This window comes from Monodelphis domestica, chromosome 7 (assembly GCF_027887165.1).
Source record: "Monodelphis domestica isolate mMonDom1 chromosome 7, mMonDom1.pri, whole genome shotgun sequence".
In the NCBI taxonomy this organism is placed as follows: domain Eukaryota; kingdom Metazoa; phylum Chordata; class Mammalia; order Didelphimorphia; family Didelphidae; genus Monodelphis; species Monodelphis domestica.
The window spans coordinates 145,591,458-145,608,209 of record NC_077233.1 but is presented as its reverse complement, the minus strand read 5'-3'; the positions used below and the strand labels follow the sequence as shown (position 1 = coordinate 145,608,209).

Below are 16,752 nucleotides of genomic sequence, written 5' to 3'. Positions count from 1 at the left end.
GTGAGGAGGTATTCCGATGTTCCAGATTGATGTTCCAGATAAAGCCCATCCCTTCAGAGGGTGAGAATGAAGGAGTTCCTATCATAGCTCCATCAGGGCTGGTGCTCCCGTGACACTCTCTGGACTGCACAAAGATTTATATTGCTGGCTTTACCAGCCCTATCAGTATTATCCTAATTTTATACATGAGGAAACTGGGGCTCCATGAGGGAAAGCCATTTAGGTAGGATTTAGAGCTGGAAGAAGGCCCAGAGAGGAGTCTTGCTGGCAGGCACACTCATGAAATAGTCAAGGAGCTCAAATTCAGCCGCAAGCTTTCTGACTCCAGCAGGCCTTGTACTTTTCTACTAAGGAAGTACCTGAGGAGACCTATTTTCTGATCACTTAAGTGTCAAAGCTACTTGAGCAGCTCTTAAGGAAAACTCTGAAGAGAATCTCTTACCTCATGCCCCAGCAAAAATATCCTGCCTTTTTGGACTTGATTCACATGAATGTCCAGTGCTTGACAACAAAGGGTCACACGTGATCCCAGAAACCCTGGTTAAATTCCAAGGCACTAAGGAGACAGCACCTGCTTCTGTTTCTTATGAAGGGAGACACACTTGTGTAGAATTCCCTTCATGTAGTGCATTTAGGAAAGGTACTGGGGAGAACCTTCTCTTTTCATTCCTCACTCTGGTGGCATTCTTCTGATTTGATCAGCTCCTCTGACTCAGTCCAGTCAGGATACCAGGGTGAGACACAGACTGGGAACTTTCTGGCCATTGCTTTCCCCAACAAGCAGGGCCGTCAGTCTCCAGGTAGCTTTATTTACTGGGAAAATAATCTGGGGTTGAGCTCCAGGGACAGCCCTGTAAGCTCAGGGCTGGAAGCCAAGGCTTTGGGAATGACACAAGAGTAAGGACAGGAGATCTGCCCTACTGGCCTCAGATGGTTCAGATAAAGAATCCTGTGGAAGGCTGACGATATAAAGGAGGTATTATGCCTAAAACTTATTTGGAGGCTGGATTTTTCCAAAATTTGACCTGCCCCAGTTTGGAGGGAGACTTTTTCTGCCTTTATCACTACAGTGCTGGTGTGGAGTTACAGAATCAGACGTTTTGCACTAGATGAGATCATATCAATCTGACCACCCTCCACCCCTCCTTATTTTACTGATGAGGAAAATAAAACCCAGAAAGAAATAGAGATTCATACTATCCAGGTCACACACATATTAGAGCCAATATATCAGCCCATTTTATGACAGAGCCTTATGAGAGAGCCTCTCTCTCCTTTCTGTCCCTCTTGGCAATCTCTTAACAAAGAGGGGTATGTCCCAGGTTTAGGTATACAGTTATGAGGCCCAAAGAATTCCAGAAACACTGGGTATAGTTTCTTGGCTTAATTTCTTTCCTAATTATTGACTTACCTCTAAGAGGATATTTGTACTAAAAATAGTTTTTCCTCAAAAGAATAATGGGGCCTAGTTTTTAATCAGTTTCCCTCTTGTGTTGTGACTCGCTCTTCTGTTTCCATGAGCATAGGCAGAGGATTCGGAGGAGGAAAGATCAGAGGTAGCCAAGGAGGTCTCCCTCTCATGATAGTATTGAAATAAAAACTTACAAACTAATTAGTAAGGCTAAAAAGTGTATTTCACTGCTTTGAGAAAATAGAATCACAAGTCACTGCTCTAGCAAGATTAATTTCCAGCCAGCATTTCCCATCCTTATCTAAGGATAACACAGTTCTGACCACACATCCCCACCCCCATGTCATCTTGATTCACTAGCAGAAACTCTTCAGAAATCCTTTTCACATCCCCTTAATTCAAGGCTTCTGTTTATACTGTCTACAGGTGAAGGGGCATGCATCCTTCTTCGTTCCCTGGAGCCAGTGGAAGGCCTGGAGATAATGCGGCAGCTTCGAAATGCCCACCGTAAAGGAGCTGCCAGGGCCCTTAAGGACCGAGAACTTTGCAATGGTCCCTCTAAGCTATGTCAAGCCCTGGCCATTGACAAGAGCCTTGACCAGAAGGACCTGGCAGAAGAGGAAACCATTTGGCTAGAGGAGGGCCCTGAAAAGCCAGGGGAAGATACTGTGGTGGCAGCAGCCCGGATTGGTATCAACTATGCTGGAGAGTGGGCCCAAAAGCCACTCAGATTCTACATCCAAGGCAACCCTTATGTCAGTGTGGTAGATCGGAAAGTAGAACGGGAAATGCAGGCCAGTGGCTAGGGCCCAGCTAGGGAAGCTGAGCTGCTGCTGCTACTGCTGGTGTCAAGCTTGGCTAGGCTACAGCAAAGATTTTTAGAGGTTTAGAAAAATAAATTCTTGTTTCCACAAAACAATGTTAGGTGAGTCATGTACATATTAGTGCCTTTTTTTTTTTTAGTGTGGTGTTTTAGGGCAGGAATGTCAGCAGCTTTCACGGAGAGTGTGGCTTGTGCCCCTCTGGCTTCTAAGTTATGGGTAAGAGGTACCTAACCCTCTCCTTTTAAAGCAATTTGACTTTCTAATTTCAGACTTCTGTGGCCTTGCCCAAACAGCAGGACAGTAGCCCTGGGCATCTGAAGATACCACCAGAGCCACAATCTGGGTCATATCCTTCCTTTTCTCTTTAGCCCTGATGCTGCCACCTGCAGTCAAGATATCTTGGTAGGCCTCATCCAAGTCTGCCCTGGGGACCAAAGTGAATCTTCCTAGGGAACCTAGAGCAGGCATTGAACTGTTTTCAATGCTGCTGGTCCAGGAATAATCTAGCCAGCTCGCAGATGATGCAAAAACCATCTAATATAAAGAGACCCCAGTGTCATTGCCTAGTTAAGCATTTTACCATAACAGCACAGAAATATATTTATTCCATGGACAGAGTCTGGGAGAGGCTTTGGGGGAAAAAAAAAAGATCTGATTGGCTGTGAATCTCATCAGGGGTGGCTGCCACAGCATGGAGGGAAACTCATGTTTTCCCATTATCTTAGCGCTGCTATTTACTGGTGTCCTGGCCAGCTGCAGCCCCTTGCTATCAATTCATTCAGGCTATATTGGTATGGGAGGGTTCCAAAGGGTTAAACCAGATTTTTTGTAATGGCTTTTATGGGGTGGGGGGACTGAATCAAGGGGCAGGGTGTGCTCCTTGGAGAAGCTGAATGATAGTTCTAAGGGAAGGCATGATCGGACAGAGCAGCTAGGAAGTTGACTCCTGGCCCTTTCACTCCTCTATAACATCTTCAACCCTCCATTAGCTCTGAGGCTGAACCACAGTTGGGCTGGGGTGATTAGCCTTTAAAAGAAAGCTTAAAAAACCACATGCTATTAAGCAGGAAAAGGAAGGCCTCTTAGTTTCTCCCAGCCCACCAACCAGTGATGATATAGGATGGTGATGGGTCCAGGAATGCCTGGCAATCTAAGAAGAAGGGCTGATGGCTGGAGGGAGCTCCCATGCCACCGTATGTAGCAGCAGGCTCAAGCTAAGCTGGAGCCTACAGTTGATTCCAGATTAGGAAGCCAGCATGTGACTTAAGATCATGTTATTTCAGGACATTTTCCTTAAGCTAATTGAGTCACCAAATATCCCTTCTCCATCTATGTCCAGAATTCAACGTCCAAATAAGTAAGACCTTTAGATTCCACTAATACTGTATTCCTTAGGAACCCACATAGGCACTGCTGCTTCTTAAAAGGAGGAATAATGAGAAGACCCAGCTTGGAGCTTGAGGAGAAACTAGCCATGGTCCCAAGAGAGCCACTCTTTTTGTGGAATGCCTCCCCCTCTTCTCTGGCCCTTGGTAGTTCAAAGAATTCTCCAGGGTGAGTGCTCCTCTGAGCAGGGGACTAACTTCCCATTCATTTTAGAAGTGACTGGAAAACTGAGATAACTGGGTCCTCGTGGTTGGTGACCACCAGCACACTTCGGAACTTGTCAAAGAGCATCAGCAGCTGGGATCGTCGCATGTTTTCATTGTACATAATTTCCTCCAAGTGATGACGACCTCGAAAATAATGTAATAGCCTAAGAGGAAAGAAGAAATGAATAAATGCACCTCAAAAGGTTCTTGGCAGCACTTTCCACCTGTGAGGCCCTTCCCAGATCTGAGAATCATAGCTGTAAAGCTGGAAGATACTTCAAAAGCCATGTTATCCAAACCACTCATTTTATCAGTGAAGAAATTGAGACATATCGAGGTTAAGCCACTTGTCCATGGTCACAAAGGTAATAAACATCAGAAATAGGATTTAAATACAGGTCCCTTGACTTAAGAGCCAACACCATATCTTCTTCCAGGCAGTCTCTGATGGCCTCAACTGTAAAAAAAGACAACTTTTGTAAAGCATGTAATTTCTCTTTGACATGTCAGGGATAATAACTGAATCTTATTTTTGGACTAGACTTGTGATTTCATTGGCACAGGGAACTCCTCCCAGTGAGTAAATTCTCTATCAATACAGATCAGCAACTTTAGAGAGTTTCCTCAGACCCTAGAATAAAAAGTGCTGTGCCTAAGGATCTCCAGCCTGGATGAAATCAGAAATCAGGACTTAAATCCAGATCTTCCTGGATAAGTCTGGCTTTCCTACCACTCTATCATGCTGGCATTTATATAGTGCTTTATATAAAGTCTGAAAATATAATAATACAAGGATGATTGTCTCCATCTGACAGCTGAGGAAATCAAGGTACAGAAAAACTGGGACACTAATGCACTGATGTTGGAGTTGTGAACTGATCGGAACATTCTGGAGAACAATGTGGAACTATGCCAAAAGGGCAACAAAACTGCATATGCTTTGACCCATCAATGCTACCGACTAGATCTGTATCCCAAAGAAATTTTTTTTAAAGAAAAAACTATATACTAAAAAGATTTATAACAGCTCTTTTTGTGATGGCAAAGAATTGGAAATTGAGATGTCCATCAACTAGGAAATGGCAGGACCTAGTTTCAAATCTGGCTTCAGACACTTCCTAGCTGTGTGACCTTAGGCAAGTCATTTAATTCTCCTTGCCCGGCTCTTGCTACTCTTCTGTCTTAGAACTGATACTAAGACAGAAGGTAAGAGTTTTTAAAAAATGAGGGAATGGATGAACAAGTTGTGGTATGAATACTATTGTGCCATAAGAAATGATGAGCAGAATAGTTTTAGAAAATCCTTGAAAGACTTATATGAACTGAAATGAGCAGAACCAGGAAAAACACTGTACATAGTAACAGCAATACTGAATAATAATCAACTGTGAATGACTTGGCTATCCTCAGCAATACAGTTCTCTAAGACAGTTCCGAAGGATTTATGAGGAAAAATGCTCTCTGTTTCCGGAAAACTGATGAAGTCTGAATGCAGATTGAAGCATACTTTTGAAATTTTTTTCTTTTTCTTTTCATCTGTGTTTTCTTTAGCAACATGGCTAATATGGAAATAAGTTTTGCACTGTATATGTATATCAAATTTCTTGCTTTCTCGGGACAGAGAAAGGGAGAGAATCTTGAACTCGAGATTTTAGAAAACAAATGTTAAAAATCATTTTTATGTGTAATTGGAAAAAATATATAAAAATTTAAAAAGAAAAAGCACAGAAAAGTTAAAAAGGTTGCCCAAGGTCATATGGTTGGTAAACAGTGATAAGACAAACTCAGGTCTTTCACAGGTCTCTTTCCATCTCACTTTGTATTTTAGCTTCCTTCATTTTCTGTCTAATGTCTAGCATGATGATAAATTGTACATTTTTCTCCCTCACACTCTCAGTTCACACAGAAGCTAAGGGAAGGTTAAACATTAGGAAGCAGAGAGATAGATGTACACATCTCTCTACCTTCAGCCAATAGAGGATAATGGGATTAGTGTCCGGCATAGAGCTGGGTACCTCTGATGAAGGGTTGATTTTTTGGGATCTTATGACTTTCAGATTTGTAGGCCCAACCCCTTGTCTCCCTCCCCAAAATGGAAGTGCCAGCATTTCCTACAGACAGCTAATGCAGCCAAGGGATGTTATTGGCCATTCCTGCAACATTTCCCTATTATACCCCAAGTGGTCCTGGGGGCTGGGGCTAAGATGGCTTTGGACAAGAAGGACTTCTTCCGGTAAGTGGGGTGGTATGTATTCAGGAGTCTGTTTCGTGGGGAAAAGTTGACACCATGAGCCTTTTTGCTCTCATAGTTTCTGTGCTCCCCTCCCACTTGCCCTGAGCTAGTCAGAGGAGGGCACTTTGGGACTGTCCATTCACACTCATTTAGATTACTCAGCAAGGCAAGCATAGCTCAAACAGCATACAGGGCAGTCTCAGAATAATGTCTGTTCAAGTACCACTCAGACTAAAGGAGAGAGGAATACTTGAGCTAAAGAGCTTCCCTGGAGCAGGCACAGAGTGAGAAGAAAGTGTGAGTTGGAAAGAAAATCCCTCACAGTTGGAAGGAGATTTCTATCAGATTCCCTGACAGGTCCCGGACAGTCCTCCTCACCCACAACCAAAGCTACTCAGCCGAGATGACCTGGCTTAGGAAGGAGCTGCTATCTCCCTAAACTGTTTTCTAAAGTGTTTGCTGGGCCCACTAGACTTGACTAAGCAGAAAGACAGTAGGATCACAAAGTGACACATAATCTTAGACTTGGAAGGGGCTTCATCTCATCCCTTCTAGTCCCACCTCCTTTACAGATGAGAAAACCAAAGCTCATGATCACATAGTAAAAGTAATCAGAAGTGGTAATCAAAACCAAGTACACATGTCCACGTGGTTTTCCTGTTACTTCCACACCTGTGGGTCCCCATCTCCTTTAGTTGGTAGGTACTCACTAGCATGAAATAGGGTGCAGGGAATGACCAATGGGAAATTAATTTGCCAATGCAGGCTATCATCACCTCTGCAATTTATAGTCTTACAGGATCCTAGAATGCTGGGAAGTTCAGTGATTAGCCCTGGGTTACTCAGGATGTCAGAAGCAAGACTTGAACTCAATCCTCAGAACTTCTTGGTTTGGTCTCAACTATAGAGATAAGGATCATTTGAACAGCATGCTCACAAGTTTTCTTATTTGGCTAGCCATCTCTTACTGTTTTGGCATGAATAATATGAAGATTGGATTTAGCTATCTCCTGATTGTAACAATGAAGATACTTAGCTCTTTCTTTATTGTGAAAATAAAATTGCAATCTCCTGATTGTAACAATAAAGGTACTTAACTCTTACTTTATAGTGAAGCTAGAATTTTAAGCTACAATCTATTTTTAGATTTTTTTTTAATATTTTTAGATTTTAACTACAAAAAGGTGTTAAGTAACTGCAAAAAGTGAATTAATCACAAAAAGGTGTTAAGTAACTACAAAAAGGCGAACTTAACAAAAAAGGATTTAAGTAACCTAAAAAGATATAATCTAACCAGAGAAGGTGAGAAGTAAAGAATGGACAGTCCTGGAGAAAATCTAAGCAAAGAAGGTGAGAACTAAAGAATGGGCAGTCCTGGAGAAAAGCATCTGCTGTGATTGGTAGATGTGAAATTTTAGAGGAGGTGACACAAGAGAAAAAGGTCTTTAAATAGAGGAAGAAAAGACTGAAACAGTCAGTGAGTCACCCAGGCTTGGAGTGAAGGATCAGTCACTTGGAGCTGAAGGGAAGATGGACATTCAGAGATTCGTTTGGACATTCAGGCACTGACTTGGAGAAGCGACCAGAATATAGACACCCAGACTTCTTTTAGACTGTTACAATTGACGAAAAGCTGACTTAGTGACCCTGCCTTTCTGGAGGTACAAAGCCTCCAGGTAAGGCCCATCTTTTTGAGACTCTCTTCCCCTGGCTGTTCCTCTGGGACTTAGAAATTCTAAACAGAAGAAGCTGTGTTCTCTCTCTCTCTCTGTCTCTCTCTCTCTCCTCCCCCTCCCCTCATATCTTCCTTCTATTGTAAATAAACTATCATAAATTCCATTTACTTTAGTAATTCATTTGGGATTTAGAAATTAAATCCCTGGCAACCACCTAATAAGTATATTTCAGAGTTCAACCACAATTATTCTAACAATAATCCTAAATGGATAGATAGTATATAGCTAGAGGGATTGGATTGGCAGTCCTTTCTACCTTGCCAACAAAAGCTATTCACTAAATACCTTGTTTCGATATAGAATGTATTTTTTCCAAAGAACTTTCTAAATTTATCATCCCTTATTTCTGTCAGCCAAACATGCTTGGACTCTCCCACTTCCATTATTCCATTTTATCCTGAATTAGGGTAGGCAGAGGGGTCCATAGCTGGCATAGTGGACAGAATACCAGCCCTGGAATCAGGAAAACATACTTCCTAGCTGTATAAACCTAGGCAAGTCACTTAACCCTGTTTCCCTCAGCTTCCTCATCTGTAAAATGAGCTGAAGAAGGAAATGGCAAACCACTCCAGTATCTTTGTCAAGTAAACCCCAAATGGGGTCACAAAGAGTCAGACACAACTAAAAAAGGTCTGAACAACAGGGAGGGAAGATTTGTCTTAAAAATGAGAAAAATGGAGGGCAGTTGGGTAGCTCAGTAGACTGAGAGCCTAGAGAAGGGATCTTCTCTATTCAAATCTGGCCTCAGACACTTCTTAGTGGTTTGACCCTGGGCAAGTCACTTAACCCCCATTGCCTAGCCCTTATAATTCTTCTGCCTTAGAACTAATACACAGTATTGGTATGGAAGGCAAAGTTATTGTTTGTTTGTTTGTTTTTAATGAGGAAAATGAGTATCAGAGAGATGAAGTGATTTTGCCCAAGGTTATACAGCAAGTAGTAGCAGAATCCATACCAGGCCTCCTTTTTCTTTATTCAATGGAGTGTTGTTTTCCCACTGGCTCACACTGACATTAGTCCACAAGCACATAGCTAGGAAATCAGGCAGAGGTGCTTAGAAGAAACAATGCTCTTTTATGTGTTATTTGGTGGGGGTGGGGGGTTCCAGTCCCTTCCTACGTCTCAACCAAATTGCTTTTACAAAGGGTCTCAGAATCCACTCTGCTGTAGGTACATGCAGGAGAATACAAACACACCTCACTTGATACAGCAGTTACATACCTGAGAAACTGAATGCAAATCAGAATTTTAATAGTCAGCAGCAGCAGGAAAACTACACTTGAAGTGCCTTAGTTCTAAGATGGCTAGCATAGCAATGCAGTAAAAGGGTACTATATACCTAAAACTAATTCCCTTTTTTATAGAAATGAAATCCTCAAAACTGCTGGAAATGAGGCATTGATGTATATGTCCTCTGAGGGAAACAGGTGCTCATTACTCTGCCATTCACCTATGGGGAAAGACCAATGGTAATTAGCAAGATCTGGACTTAATTAACAGCCTGTACCTTGAGTTAACTCATGAAGAAACAGACCTTCCTGCAAGATTTCAAAACTAGTTCTAGGTAACAGCTAGACTTTATTTCTAAAGTTTAATGAAATTTTAATTTTTCAATTTAAACATCAAAGGTTTTGCTCAAGGAGAGTTATTGAATGTTAGAACTAGAAGTATCTTTAGAAATAATCTAGCCCAGGGGCTAGTTAATCTAATTCAGTGGATTGAGAGCCAGGCCTAGAGTTGGGAGATCCTAGGTTCAAATCTGGCCTCAGCCACTTCCTAGCTGTGTGACCCTGGGCAAGTCACTTGACCCCCATTGCCTAGCCCTTACCACTCTTCTGCCTTGGAGCCAATACATAGTATTGGCTCCAAGACAGAAGGTAAGGGTTTAAAAAAAAAAAAAATAATAATCTAGCCCAACCCCCACTGCACTGCTTTGATTGTTCCTTCTATTCAGAACATCTGCCCAAATCCATTAGCTCTCGCCCTGGTACAGGGCCCTACACAGACTACCTGCTTAACACACAGATTCTGGAATCTGACTGAATTATAAGCCAGCCCTGAAATTCCACACGTCCAAAGCCACGCTCTTGTTGACTTCATTATTTCTGTCAGTGTTCCTACGCTTCGGATAGCTCTGATCTTTCACTTTCTTACCATGCCCAAACTCTTATTAATTCTGTCTCCAAGCTCTCTCTCACTACTGCCGCCTCATCTCTATTCCCATTGCTACCAGGCAGAGCAGACAGGACGCTGGACTTGGGAGTCAGAAAAGAACAGAGTTCAGGCCTTTAATCAGACACTTACTAGCTGTGTGATCCTGAACAAGTTACTTAATTATGCTGGGGTTCAGTTTCCCCATCTGTAAAATGGGGTGGGGGTGGGGACCCTCAATGACCACTGAGGTCCCTTTGAGCTCTAAATCTCTGAAGCTATTACCACCTACTATACCGCCTGAACTGCAGCAGTAACCACCTAACATTTTTCTACCTTCCTTTTTCTTCAACTCTAGGTCAGCCTCCATACTGCTTACAGGTCAAACTTCCAGTCATAGATTTGGTCATGTCACCAATCTGTCCAAAAGTCTTTGAACTCCCGAGTGTCTAATGAGTAAAGTTCCATCTGCTTGGTTACACCAAAGCTCCCACCTGGCAAACATGCGGAGGTCTTCAGGGTTCTGAGCAGCAGGGACGTTGAGGATGGCTTCCCTCTCATGCTCTGACAAGCTAGCCAACAGATTCTCCGTCATCCTCTTATTCAGTGGAGAGTCTCCACTGGGAAGCAGCTCAGCGCTGGAGTTCTCCATGCTGGGGCTGGTGAGGGTCATGTCATCACTGCTGGCTATAGGGAAGAACATGCGGTCAGGTGATACAACCGTGTACTTTGCTGTGACAGGACTACGTGAGGCCAAGGCCTCTGGGAACTAGGACAAAAGGACGCGCCCCTTTCCTTATTCCTCTTGGCAGCATGTGCACTCTCTTCAGGACTCTGAACAGACCCTGTCTTGTTATCAGGAATCCCCAGAAGATGCCGCCTCCTGCCTGGCCCACGTTAGATCCCCATCTCCATGAAGAGCCAATTCTTTAGTGCTCTTGCTTTTGCTATTTCCTTACTGCTTAGTTCCCCTAAAAGCCAGCTGTTTTAGCCAGCCATCAGATCTGGAGTTAGCAATTCTAGTATGTCCACGAGGAATTCCAGTGGAGGGGATGATACAGATACATGTGTATATGGGTAGTCAGCAGTACAGAGGGGAGGCAAATAATGACAGCAGAGGCCAAGGTGAGGTCACTCAAGGAGCATCTGATTTAGGGGAAGTAGGTCACAGGTTATAGACCTGCACATTACTTTTATTTTAGGATTTTCTAAAGTTCCTATAAATTCTTGAAGTGTGCATAGTGCAAGTTGACAAAAGATAATGGAAAGAACACTGGATTTAGTTAGAGAACTTGGGTTCAAATCCTGGTTCTGCTAGTAACAATCTCTGTGATTGCTGGCAAGTTATTTAATCTCTTGGGGGTCTTAATTTCTTTGCCTGTAAAATGGAGGTATCAGTCCAGATGATTTCTAAGGTCCCTTTCAGCTTTAAACCTATGATCCCAAGCATCACAGATAAGTTCTAGAATAGAAACAAGTCTTAACCACACAATCTGGCAGGATTGAGAAATAAGGAGACATTTCCCCATTTTTAGAGATAAGAAAAAGAAACACAAGGGAATTCTGGTGTAAGGAGCTCAGAGCTTTCTTTTGAAAGACTTGGTTTCCACTCTAGAAGCTCTGACCAATTTTGTAAAAAATATTCCAAACTGAAACATCCATCTGAGTGCTGTCCTTCCAAGTAGCTCTGTTGGGAAGTCCAATAGCTGGCTGCTACTGCTCACGACTTTGGAGAAATCCTATTTGGGAACTACCCTTAGAACCCAGTGAACACTGAAACTGAAATCATCTTTGATGATAGCACATCTTCAGCTTTTGTGGGGGAGAGATTGGAAACAGCTCAATATTTTTTGGAGCCAAGATTGGCAAATATAGAGATTGTGCCAGCAAATACAGGTTTGGGGTTTGTTTGTTTTAAAGAAGTGTGAATCTAAGGTAATAAAAATGACCTGCTGTGGCTCCTAAATGGGCTTAAAAAATTTTTTTTAAACCCTTACCTTCTGTCTTAGAATGGATACTAAGTATCCATTCTAAGACAGAAGAGTGGTAAGGGCTGAACAACTGGGGTTAAGTGACTTGCCCAGGGTCACACAACTGGGAAGTATTTGATGCCACATTTGAACCTAAGTCTTCTATCTCCTGAACCACCTAGCTGCCCTTTATTTTTTTTTTTAAGTTTGCTTCCCCCTCTCATAGACAAAGAGCAATTCCACTGGGTTTTACATGTGTCATTGATCAAGACCTATTTCCATATTATTGATAATTGCACCAGGGTGGTCGTTTAGAGTCTGTTTTCCCAGTCATAGCCCCATCAACCCATGTGATCTTAGCTGCCTTTTAAACGCACTTTAATGACAGCTTCTAAGAATTCTAATGAACACTAACATGGATGGAATTTCAGCACAGCTTCTGTTGGAAAGGAATATGTTAATTGAGTTGCATGTGTTCTAATAAGTTGTTACAAAATCAGTCACAGCTTGAAGGAAAGGGTAGTTTGGATGGTATTTTTTTTGAGGACTTCTGGAGGTCAGTATCTCCTCAAACAACTCTGGGAAAGGTTTGATTCAACTGTCTTCTCTAGGAATTTGAAGAAAATCTGATGGCGAGTTCTTTGACTTAGCTATTTCTAAGTCCCCACCTCAGACCATGAGACTGCTCGACGTAACCCTAGGATTCTGCTCTTCTAGCAGTCCAACAGGCTAATATAGAGGAGACATTGCCGGGTCTGAAGTCAGTAGACCTAAGGTCAAACCCAAACCTTGATCCTCAGAGCTGTAAAACATGGGTAAGTGGCTTCATCCCTCTGACCCTTGGGTTCTGTCTGGAAAATAGGAATTAGTAATATCTGTACCGCCTATTTAATGGAGTTATTCTGGATGTTCTTTTGGACCAGTGCTTTGTGAGTCTTGTAAGTCATAATCAATAGTAACAATATGTTCAGGATGAGCTCCAAGCTAAGACCAAAAAGGGAGGAATACAGTCTCAAACCACAGCAAGAGCTTCAAATGAACTTCAGCAAAGAACTTGGAAGGCTAGAGAAAATGCTAACCGATCAACTACTATGGAGGGCTGTAAATCCTCTCTTTAAAGTAATTATGAGTCACTGGTTTGAAGGGGCATAGGCAGTGACAGAGGAAAGGCCTCTACCAGCCCCCCCTGGAATTTGTGATTGTCTCAGAGTCAAGATAAAATTGTGCTCCTTTAGCTAACTTGCGGAAGATACCCAAGGAAGGAGAGGTCAGTCAGAGGTGATTAAAATGAGAAAACTTGGAGCCCAAGTTCAGGCTAAGCAGCAGTTTGGCTTCATTCCCTTGGGAGCCCTGAGAATTGAGCAAAGGGCTGGGAGAGTATGTACACAAAGGGGAACATTCCTCATGGGGTCTTGGGCTGTTCCTGAGAATGGACAAACATTGCAGTGAGCCTGGAAGGAGTTCCTCAGTCAAGGCCAGCAACTACAAGTATCTGCTCCCTACTAGGTACACACGTGCACCTGCAAACCAAGTTGTCCAGTTATGCTAGCTAGGGGCATGAGAAATGGGGCCCTGGATATCAGGGTACTCCTTACATCTTCCTGGCATGGGGTTGTTAATAGGCTCCCTCCCCCTTTCTGAGGCCAAACCAAGGTAGCAAGAGAGGGATCATACTTGGTGAGCCAAAGCTCAGGGCATTGGGTGTGCTGAGGCTCCTGCCTCCAACACGGGCAGTGAAGGGGACATCATCCTCTCGTGTTCGATTCTCTTCTTCGTTGGGGGGCACCATCAGGCAAACATATGTGTGTAGTTGGATCAGAAGCCTGTGCTGAAGCATCCAAATCACCATCTGGATGAGTTGTGTCTACAAAGACAGTAGAAGAATTTCACAAGGGAAAACATAAAAAGGAGGAAAAACCAGACACCAAAGACAGAAGAGTCAGGACCAGAAAAATATAATAATACTTCTTGACATTCCAACACTGGGGAGGTTATGGGCTATGTGAACTTTTTTTTTTTTTGCTCTTTAATATCACATTAACTGCTGCCTCCAGCTATATGATCCCACATTTCTCCTGATGACCAGTTCAAAATCCATCTTCTCAGCTAAGGACCTCACCCCATACTTTACTGAAAAAGTGGAGACTATTTGCCAAGAGCTCCCTCTCCTCTCTCCATCTCAGAACTCTCTGATGTCATCCTACAGACCCTCTCTCTTTAGTCTCTGATAAAGAGGTGATTATTCTCCTTACCAGGGCCAGCCTCTCTTCATATTTCCTTGATCCCACTACTTCCCTTCTCTAACAGACTGTCTTCACAATTATCATTTCTTTTCTAATCTTCAATCTATATATACTGATTCTTTCCCTACCTCCTTCAAACATATTCAAGTCTCCTCTTTCCTTTAAAAAACCTTATGAGGGGGGTGGCTGGATAGCTCAGAGCCAGGCCTAGAGATGGGAGGTCCTAGGTTCAAATCTGGCTTCAAACACTTTCCCAGTTGTGTGACCCTGGGTAAGTCACTTGACCCCCATTGCTTAGCCCTTATCACTCTTCTGCCTTGGAACCAATACACCATATTGACTCCAAGATAGAAGGTAAGCGTCCTAAAATAAATAAATAAATAAAATAAAAAACCTTATGAGGTTCTGCTGCTATCTTCTCAGACTGTCATCTAATAGTAATTCTGTTATTACACAAAACTAGAAAAAGATGCCAAAATTCATTGTTTCTACTTCTTTTCTTCTCACTTGCTTCTCAACCTTTTGAAGTTTGGCTTGAGATTTCACCACTCAACTAAAAATGTCCTCTCCAAAATAACCAATCACCTAATTGCCAAATCTGATGACCATTTCTCAGTCTTTGACCTTGACCATTGTAGCATCCAACACTACAATATTCTGTCATCTCAGATACCATCTCCTCTTTGGGTTTTTGACAATTTTTTCTCTACTCAATCTCCTTTGTTGGTTGATTATACATACCATGATCACACAGATTCACAATGTTGCTACCATCCTGGAGTCTTCATTTTCACTCACCTTTAATGGTCAATGTTGCCACCAAGTCTTGTAATTGTCCCACCATAACATCTCTCGCATCTATCCCCTTCTCTTCACCCATGGCCATTACGTAGTTGAGGCTCTCATCACCACTCACCTGGACTACTGCAACCAGTGCCTTCCTTTTTGGCTTCTCTGCCTTGACTTTTCTCACTCAGTCCCTCCTTCACACAGCTGCTTAAGTGACTTTCCCAAAGAGAACATCTGACCATGTCACTACTCTAATCAATAAACTACAATAACCCCTACTATCTTCAGGATCAAATAGAAACTCCTCTGGCTCTCAAAGCCCTTCACAACCTGGCTCCAACCTTCTTATCCAATCTTGTTGCAGACATTATCTTCCTTCCCAAACTATTTGGCTCAGCTACACTGACTTCCCTGCTGTTCCTCACTATGACTTCCCTTCTCCTCATCACCATTCCCCAATGCCTTATGCTTGGAATGCACCTTCTCACGTTTATCTTTTAAGACCCTCCTTCTCATTTCTATCTTTTAAGACCCTTTCTTTTCTTCAAAACAGTTCAAAAGCTATTTTGTATATGAAGTAGATCTTTATTTATAACACAAAACAAACCTCTTGGGGGCAGGAACTATTTCACTTTTGTTTGTCCTGCCTGCTTCCCTCCTTCAAAAAAAAAAAGCACAAGAATCCTTTCCAACAGAAAATTCCTGCAACTGAGATGCAATGCTGAAGTTTCAAAGGTCTCATCCTAACTTCCTATGAATGGAAGAAAGCAACATGGTACAATGGGCAGGATACTGGACATATTGATCAGAGAGTCCTAGATGCAAATAATGCCTAAGAATTTTGCTAGCTGTATAACCCTGAATGAGCTGTTTAACTCACTGGGCCCTATTTTCTTCATTAGTTAAATGCTAGGGTTGGATTTAATGATGTCTTTTCTAGCTTTAAATCAATGATCCTATGAGAAGGGAGCTGTTTTACTGTTTATCAATCTTTTGGAACAAGAAAGCTCTAACAATTAAGGCCAGCAGAGGCAGCACTTTCCACACCTAAAAGCTTTCACTGGTTCTGGGCAGAAGCTTCTATAAAAAGGTATTTTCCTCCCCTTAAAATCTCAAAGGGTAAATGTGTTTTAACACACTGGCAGAAAATGTACAGACGTCTTGTCCAAAGCACTCCTGAGGACCAGTCTCTAAGTGACATTCTGAATCAACAGCAGTAAACATAGCCTGGGCCATTCCTAGCACTGAAATACTCATCGAGTTGCTACCAGTAATGGAGAATCATTCAAATCCAACCCAATGATACCCAATCATGGTGGAAATCTAGAGGTATTCATTCTGCCACTCACACATCCTTTTTGTGAATACATGATAGCAAGTGTGAGTTTGGTACATGGGTTGGTGTGTAGATGTGCAACTCTGGGAGAGAGATTCAATATAAGAGAGATTCAATAGCCAATTCAATCAACTATTGCTATCTCAGAAGCGAAATATAGAATAAAGTATGAATTTAAGTCACACAAAGGCTATACGCGGGGAAAGTTTTGCTTTTAAAAGCTGATAATGTCAAAAACCTGAGACATTTTTAAAGGTTCTTATCCTCTCTTTCTGGAAACCAAATCTTCTTCACTCCTCACACTTCCCCTTACTATCAATGTCATCTCAATGTGAAAACTTTCCTTTAGAGCTTCAGAGAGGAAAAAGAAAAGCAAGCAATGATACCCTTTTTGTAATACTAAATGTGCCAGTGCCCCCTGGAAATACCCTATTTAATGAAAGAGTAGAACTGTTTTCTACCTACAA

At 42.3% G+C, this 16,752-nt stretch overlaps 2 protein-coding genes across 11 annotated transcripts in view; one reads left to right on the top strand and one right to left on the bottom strand.

Annotated features, from left to right (window-relative positions):
* Positions 1-7,899, top strand: part of MPG (N-methylpurine DNA glycosylase) — a 61,742-nt gene extending 53,843 nt beyond the window's left edge. For all 4 annotated transcript variants that reach the window (XM_007499180.3, XM_056805769.1, XM_056805767.1 and 1 more), the window contains one exon: positions 1,838-7,899. In XM_007499180.3, the coding sequence (XP_007499242.1) occupies positions 1,838-2,217 (380 nt within the window). In that variant the 3' untranslated portion in view covers positions 2,218-7,899. The remainder of the gene's footprint in view (positions 1-1,837) is intronic.
* The window catches only part of NPRL3 (NPR3 like, GATOR1 complex subunit), a 73,565-nt gene continuing 58,429 nt past the window's right edge, over positions 1,617-16,752 (bottom strand). For 4 of the 7 annotated variants that reach the window (XM_007499168.3, XM_007499169.3, XM_007499173.3 and 1 more), the window contains 3 exons: positions 13,592-13,781; positions 10,442-10,634; positions 1,617-3,991 (listed from right to left, as the gene is read on the bottom strand). In XM_007499168.3, the coding sequence (XP_007499230.1) occupies positions 3,826-3,991; positions 10,442-10,634; positions 13,592-13,781 (549 nt within the window). In that variant the 3' untranslated portion in view covers positions 1,617-3,825. Of the gene's footprint in view, positions 3,992-4,185; positions 4,285-8,010; positions 9,247-10,441; positions 10,635-13,591; positions 13,782-16,752 lie in introns of those variants that run through there. The other 3 variants (XM_007499170.3, XM_056805766.1, XM_056805765.1) reach the window with 2 other exon arrangements.